Consider the following 8,292-nt stretch of genomic DNA (forward strand, 5'->3'; position numbering starts at 1 on the left):
AATGTACGAAAATGTATTGCTTTTAATGGCCTTGTTGTTGCGTGTTACTTACAGTATGTGTTGCTGTGTTTACACTTGGACCTGATATTTGACAAATGCATTGTTATGTCATTTCTTTGAGCACACTTTGTGTTCACGCTCCAGATTCCAAGGGATGGCACCACATCACAGTGACCCTGAACATATCCGCTTTCAGATATAACTCTAAGAGTTAACTGCTTTTGTTTAGCACCGCCTTATATGTCGTCCTGATTATGTTTGGTATTTGAAATACCAGATGACTCAAAAAAATGGTTCTCCTTGGACCTGTTTCTCACCTAGTGAACTTTGCCTCAACAAATAAAAACAAAACCATTACCATTATTCAAGAGTGAATGAAGCGAGGGCTTTTTTGGACAGGCTAGAATTAGAGAACAAGATTGTTTCCTCCTTGCAATTAGCGAGCCATCATCTTCAATCTACATATGCCCCCTGATCTCAAGCTCCTCGCCTACCGCCCTAGTCAGCTCTCTCCCTCTCTCTGTCTTCCTCTCTGTCCCCTCCTCCCTTGTGCTTGCACATCCCTCGACAAAAGCTCAAAAAACTCTAATGAGTAGCTACGAATTTTCCTAGTCATTAGGATTCAGGATCCTGACACGTGCATTGCATTACTTTCATTTAAACATCAAAGAATAGAAAAGCCAAATCATCAAAAAAGAAGACACTTAGATGCTTAACGTTGACTATGTTTGAATACAAACTATGCACGGTGGTCCTTTAATGCAAAGCGGAAATTAATTCCTCTGTTGCGCTCCCGATTCAAGCCGATCTTCAGCCTTAAAACTGCAAATTCAAACTTGACTTTGATTTTATAACCGAGGAGCACAGCAGAGGAGAAAGTGATGGTGAAACAGAGGATAGCAGACTGGATTTCGGGGAAAAATATAAATAAATAATAGACTGTGACAGCCTGTGCACATGTGCACAGTCAGGGAGCTGCTATTACGCCTCTTGCACACTACCTCCGTCAACGGACGCATCTCATTGACTTTGCATGGGGCGCCCTCGAAAATGCATTGTGGGTCCGTCCGTCAAGTCCTGCTCCGTGCCTGCGTCAAAAGTTGAGAAATGTTTAACTTTTCGGGAAGCGACGGGTCCGTCGGCCAATCAGATCGCGCTTATGCAAATACACTAGTACGCCGCTACTTGGACTCTGTCCAATGAAATTGTCTTTGTGATACAACCCGCCGTGGAAATGTCAAAAAGCCGGCCGGCAGCGGGGGATTTAAGAATGGATTTAATGGATTTAAGAATTGGGCGATTGCCGTGGTACACCTACAGGGGCAACAACAACAAGCAGGAAGACGCAGGAAACAGCCGGCTTTATAACGCCTGGTGCAAGGAGAGCGCAAGGAGAGTGGTGCCCCTGTACGTGTACAGCGATTTGATCATCCCCACATTATAAAAAAATATTCATAACCATGTCAGTGGTGTTTGAATGGATGTGATTCAACTGCACTACATCTTCAACATCCACCAACTTCATCAGATGGTGGAATAATCTAGCCTGGCTAACGCCCAGACCAAATCTCAAGAAGATTTAGTCTGGGAACCATACATTCATTTTCTTGCATTTGAGGCGTGGTCTACGAATGCCCAGAGCCGTTTATTGGGCACTACGATTGTCTATCAAATGCGTCTGTACGTAGCTCATAGCCAATAAAAATAAAATTCAAAATAAACTTGCGTTCTAAACTACTGAGAACACTATCTAAGGCTGCATCAAAAGGTTACTTCTCGTCTGCTGCCGTGTTGGGGATCCATAGATATAAACAAAGCGTTGGTGTGTCGCATAGACGTCATCATCGTCTTGCTGTCCCCCCCCCCCAGTTCTGTGATTGGTTCCATCGCTGAGGGGGAATCAAATCCATGGAATCCAGGCTGCCAGCAGAGTGAAATGAATTTGCACGCAAGGCAGCTATGGGTATACCCAGGCTAGGAATAATCAGGAGCACATCAACTTTTAGCATTACAGACAGAGTGTACGATTTAAAGTTCCTGATCATTTCTGTTTTAGTCACGCTGTTTTAATAGTTGATATTCCGCTACATTTCCCCATTTGTTCCTGCCGGGTAGTTCATCCCATAATGGTTTAGTGTTAATCTGATTACAAGGGAATGAAAGCCAAAAAATCCAATTCGCCAATCAAATGCGTTATGTGATTAGTCGAAACAGTTCAACTGTAAGATTACATTGTGACTATTCATACATTGTGTTTATTCAGTCAATTTTTCATTGTTGCTCTTTTTCACCCTGTTACCCCCCCCCCCCCCCCCCCCTCTCTCTCTCTCTCTCTCTCTCTCTCTCTCTCTCTCTCTCTCTCTCTCTCTCTCTCTCTCTCTCTCTCATTCTCTCTCCCCTCTCTTCTCTCTCTCTCTCTCTCTCTCTCTGTCTCTCTCTCATAATCTCTCATTACCGCTCTCTCATAATCTCTCTCTCTCTCATTATCTCTCTTTGTCTGCATCCCTGTCTCTCTCTCTCACACCATCTCTCTCTCTCTCTCTCTCTCCCTCACCACCTCTGTCTCTCTCTCTCTCTCTCTCTCCCCACAGAATATGCCAGGACCTAACCATGAGCTCCAACAGCACAGACCCTGGCATTTTCCTGACTCTCATCACAGCTCACCCTGGCGGCGGTGCCTACCCAGAATCCAATGCTTTGCACCAAAGAGGAGAAAGCGGAGGCCCCTGGCCCCTGCTCCCCGCCCTGGCCGCCCTGGATGACAACGCCTCCTTCCGCGGGGACCTCTACAACCTCACAAGCTCCTCCGACGACCCCAACCGCACGGCCACGGCGGCCGGAGGCGGCGGCGGCGGCGGCTACGCGCCCTTCCCGGGCTACCCGGCGTGGCAGGTGGCGTTCATCGTGCTGCTCACCAGCCTGCTGTCGCTGGTCACCATCATCGGCAACGTGCTGGTGGTGCTCTCCTTCAAGGTCAACCGGCAGCTGAAGACGGTCAACAACTACTTCCTGCTCAGCCTGGCGGTGGCCGACCTCATCATCGGCGTCATCTCCATGAACCTGTACACGGCGTACCTGGTGATGGGCGAGTGGTCCATGGGCAACTGGGCGTGCGACCTGTGGCTGGCCATCGACTACGTGGCCAGCAACGCCTCGGTCATGAACCTGCTGGTCATCAGCTTCGACCGCTACTTCTCCGTGACGCGGCCGCTGACCTACCGGGCCAAGCGCACCACCAAGCGGGCCGTGCTGATGATCGGCATGGCCTGGTTTGTGTCGCTGGTGCTCTGGGCGCCGGCCATCCTGCTGTGGCAGTACTTTGTCGGGGAGCGGACGGTGCCGGCCAACGAGTGCTACATTCAGTTCTTCTCAGAGCCCGTCATCACCTTCTGCACGGCGGTGGCGGCCTTTTACCTGCCCGTCACCATCATGAGCGTGCTGTACTGGAGGATCTACCTGGAGACCCAGAACCGCTCCCGGGAGCTGGCCGGCCTCATGGGCTCCGGGAGTCGGGGACAATCGGGAGGAGGAGGAGGAGGAGGAGGTGGAGGAGGAGGAGGAGGAGGGGGTGCTGCTGCTGCTAGTAGTGGTGGCGGCGGCGGTGGCAGTGGTGTTACCCGGAGCAGCGGCAGGGAAAGGAGGTCACGCTTCATCCAGCGTCCGACGGGGAGCTCCAGGAGCTGCAGCAGCTACGAGCTGACCCGCTCTTCGTCGCAGAAGAAGAGCTGCTGCCGCGCTCTGGCCGGCGGCCTGAACTGCTGGTCGTCGGCGCTGCGGCCCGGCAGGCCCGGCAGCAGCAGCAGCCGCTGCGCCGGCGAGGGCGACCCGGACCAGAGCAGCAGCGACAGCTGGAACAACAACGAGGCGGCGGCGTCGGCGGAGCACTCGGGCTCCTCGGACGACGAGGACTGCGGCGGCGGCGGCGGCCGCGAGATGATCCCCAAGGGCCACGCCATCTTCTCCATCGTGCTCAACATCCCCGGCCTGAAGGCCATCGTCAACTCGCAGCTGACGTCGTGCGAGGACCTGGACGAGGCCTCCGAGGAGGACGCGCTGAGGGGCGGGGAGGCCGGCCGGCACGGCGGCCTCTCGCCGGGCAGCGCCAGCACCACCACCACCATCACCGCCGCCTCCGCCGCCAACTCCACCGCCAACTCCACCGCCAACTCCACGGCCGCCGGCACCCCGGCCGGAGCCAACAACAGCTACGCCCCGTCGTGTTACGCCCCCTCGCACAAGCCGCAGTCACACATGCCTTCGGTCCAGACGGCCGGCAAAGCCAGTTCCTTCGCCGGCCACCCCACGGCGTCCGTCGTCGACGACGACGGCGTTGCCGCGGGCACGGCCCTCATCAAGTCCCCGTCGGCGCCCATCACCTTCAAGGAGGCGGCTCTGGCCAAGCGCTTTGCCTCCCGCGCCCGGACTCAGATCACCAAGCGCAAGCGCATGTCCCTGGTGAAGGAGAAGAAGGCGGCGCAGACGCTCAGCGCCATCCTCTTCGCCTTCATCGTCACGTGGACGCCGTACAACATCATGGTGCTGGTGCACGCCTTCTGCGACACGTGCATCCCGCCGCCGCTCTGGGCGGTGGGCTACTGGCTGTGCTACGTCAACAGCACCGTCAACCCCATGTGCTACGCGCTGTGCAACAAGACCTTCCGCACCACCTTCAAGATGATCCTGCTCTGCCGCTGGGACAAGAAGAAGCGCCGGAAGCAGCAGTTCCAGCAGAGGCAGTCGGTGGTGTTCCACAGGAAGATCCCGCGGGACTCCACGTAAAAGGGAGAGGGGGGGGGGGGGGGGGCGCGCGTGGTGGCGCCTCTGCGTTTCGTTGAATGTAGGTGATAATGGACCAATGGACCAGTGGGAGAGGAAGCTTGAAGAAGACAATAACAACAACAAAAAAAGGCGTGATGCGGTTATTGTTTGTTTTCTGTGCAGCTTCACCGCTCACGGTTTCTCCACGGGGTCCTCCCCCCTGTGGTTCTCCCAGGGCTGCTCTTTTCAGAGTAAAAGCCCCGTTGGTGGGGCCCCTGGGTTGACGTATGCAGCTGAATGTTCATGCTGGGATGGGCTCTATGGGGTTTTTATTAAAGGTGAGTTCCACAGATGGAGGGTTGGGTGTGGTGTATGTGTGTGTGTGTGTGTGTGTGTGTGTGTGTGTGTGTGAGGGGAGGGGAGGGGGGGGGGGGGGGGGGGGGGGGGCGGGGTCTTACAATTCTACACAAGTGCAGCTTGAAAGAATGGACTGAATTGAAAATGATGGAAAAGGGCTTTTAGACGCATCGCAGAAGAAATATTGAAGTGCAATTGAAACCTAGGGAAATTGCACCTTTTTGAGAAAAGGGAGACACATTTTTACCATTTCCTCTCTTGTAGTTATGACAATAGATCTACGGAGGGCAGAGTCGTTTGGAGATATAAACGTTCATCCGATGTCATTCATGGCAAAGGGAGGATTCATGGTCAATAGTCAGTCCATTGTACATTTGACTTTCAAATGTGGTTGGTGGATGTTTGTATTCAACTCTGTTCTGTACATTGCCTTTCTACCTTAATATAGTTTTCTTGTGTTTTATGGAATACCGATGGTTATGAAACTGTGTTTTTATTTTCAAGTTGACAGAGATCCGTTATTTTTGTGTAATCAATCAATCGGATCTAGGTTTTCGAGCCAGTGTTCTGCTGACCAGAATAGTGAATATATTGTGTGGCACCACAGTCAAAGAGCCGCTACTGTGCTGTTTAATGTGAGTGTCGTGATTGACTTGGTGGAGACAATAATAAGTGCATCAAGTAGCGCGGTTTTGTTTCATGTGATTGGGGTTTTTATGTTTTTAAAAGTAAAACGTATACAATGATGATGGTGATATGCTGTGTGTGTACATTAGGATATTGTGACACAATAGTTGTACAAGCAAACGCATAATTTTATGGCAACATGATTTATTAATCGATTGTTCACAAAATTCCCCTATAAATAAATAAAAATACATCAGTCCCCTCTTTAGTAGGTAGAGCAATAGCGCCCTCTAGTGGCGTGTGAAAAGTACCATGCAGAGACCAGTACATCTGCAAACCAAAAATGCGCAACAAACTTCCAAATTTCCAGATTATTAAATTACACACCTCATAAGTTCCTTGTGGACAGAATGTAATTTTTAATTTCAAGATTTACTATATCTACTTGGCATTATAAATAAATATTGTGTTACTGATATCACGCGACGGGTGATATGTCCAGGTTCTCTTTGGAAACTATGATTATTTAATTATAGATCGAATTTATTCTAATTATTTAACCACTACTTGGGGGTCTTTCCTTCTCAAATATATGAATTAAGATGTATTGCCAATTAACTGATTTCCCATTTCTCTTTGAGTTTGTATTGCCTGGCTTTTGTTTATTTGCTTATGAATGGGGCTTATGAACAGCAGTCACAAGCTACACATAAAGTTGCCAATTAACGTAACTGCTCTACTTTATTTTACCGCACAACATTCAAGTAAAAGTTTGATTTTGACTATAAATTTTTTGTTTTCATTTTTTACCTTTAGCAGCATGTTGTTATTTTTCCAATCTATTCATATTGTACACAGGGGTGGTATAGAAAAACAATTCAGGATTGTAGGAATTAGGATACAGAGGAAGGGCTGCAGTTGGTATGGTAATGTATCATCGTGGACTTTGTTAGTACTGAGTGCAAGAAGGAGTGTGCATTGAAATGATAAGAAATGATGATTAGTGTCTGTAAACGTATGGATATTTTTGCTGTTTCTCCATGCAATGTACTTAAGTGTTATAATGCATTCTTCATCAATATTCAAGTTTTGTTCTTTTAAACATTGGCCATGTAAACTACCTAAATTAATGAACACAGAAAAAAAGTTTTTTTGTATTTGTTACATTTCAAGTATGCAGTTAATATGAGTCAATAAACAAGTGATTTATTGACAAAACAAAAACATATCCTTCCTTGTCTTATATGACGTCAACACTGTTTTAAACACCAATCTATTGTATTTATCAATTACCATCTCTTATGTATCATGGCATGTATTTACAGCACACACACTCAGAATGTGACACGTGAGTGAGTACAGTAATTTCACTTTTAAGTAATTATTTGACTCACTTGATGTCAAGTAAGTCGCATGTATCTCCTGCTATAATCATGAACCTCAGGACGTTGTGTGAGATGTCGTATGACATACAGTAGCTTACCTAAGCTTCTGATAAGATCCTCCCAGTCTGGACGACCACGTGATGGGAGCTACCCAGTTTCATGTGACCGTTTGCTGAGCAGAGGAGACCTCAGGGGACAACAAACACTTGTTTGTCTTGTCTTCATTTTTTGGTCAACGCTGAGAAAATACCAGCAGAAGAGAATCTGCTATGAAGGCAAGTCATGCTGTGCTTTTACTTACTTTTATATTTTAGATGTGGGGGATAAATCTTGCGGAATGTCTCATAATGATTGTAGTTGTATGGTGTTTTATTCTTCTGATTATTTCATTTGAGGCTTCTTTAATAATCTTTGAAAGTGTTGGTATGTAATGGTATACAGTTTTTAAACTTTTTTTTAATGTTCAAAGAACTGTTTATTTACCTGACCTTTCATATGTTTCATGTTTTCATAAGGTTTGTAATGTAATTTATATAATTGAATACAATCACTTGTTGAATTATAAAAATCTCGTGGAAAATGGGATGGGGTACTTTATAAATACGTGGTTGGTCTACATTCATGCCTTAATCCAGACAAATCGAGTGTTGGAAGTCAGTATTAGCGAACCCACAAAAAAATAATAAAATAACTACTCAACAAGGAACGTTTTCAAAGAAAATGTTACTAAGAATGTGGGATTTAAGTTTCCAGTTGAGGAGATTGTATGGTTAAAGCCAAAATTAAAATGCATATATACACACACACACACACACGTTTATATATACATATATATGGGCTATATAACTATCAACATAACATATATTCTGTGATGGCTATACATCAGCTAAAATTCATAATTGTCATAGCGTATTATATTTGTAGCATAGACCCTTTGATAAATAAAGACAGCTGCATCTCTTTCTTCAATTCCTTTTTGATATTAGCCTGACATCACTGGACCAATTCGCAAATGCATTCATAGTTTTCTATTCCCGAGGGCCGTTATCAACGGGCGCAGACCAAAATGCCTCTGGAGGCAATTGGATTGACCTACAACCAATCACAGCCACGAAACATGTGACACATCATCAGCAGCCATCATGGTTGATTATGAAAAGGCCTC

The 8,292-nt window shown here is 47.4% G+C and overlaps 1 protein-coding gene across 1 annotated transcript in view; it reads left to right on the plus strand.

Annotated features, from left to right (window-relative positions):
• chrm3a (cholinergic receptor, muscarinic 3a) overlaps window positions 1-4,779 on the plus strand; it is a gene marked incomplete at its 3' end in the record, with an annotated part of 53,250 nt that extends 48,471 nt beyond the window's left edge. The window contains exon 3 of the mRNA XM_084470388.1: window positions 2,592-4,779. Within this exon, the coding sequence (XP_084326514.1) occupies window positions 2,611-4,779 (2,169 nt within the window). The 5' untranslated portion in view covers window positions 2,592-2,610. The remainder of the gene's footprint in view (window positions 1-2,591) is intronic.
• Between the last annotated feature and the right edge of the window lie 3,513 nt (window positions 4,780-8,292).

The sequence above is a fragment of the Micromesistius poutassou genome, assembly GCF_964030765.1.
Source record: "Micromesistius poutassou genome assembly, chromosome: 7".
Taxonomy (NCBI): domain Eukaryota; kingdom Metazoa; phylum Chordata; class Actinopteri; order Gadiformes; family Gadidae; genus Micromesistius; species Micromesistius poutassou.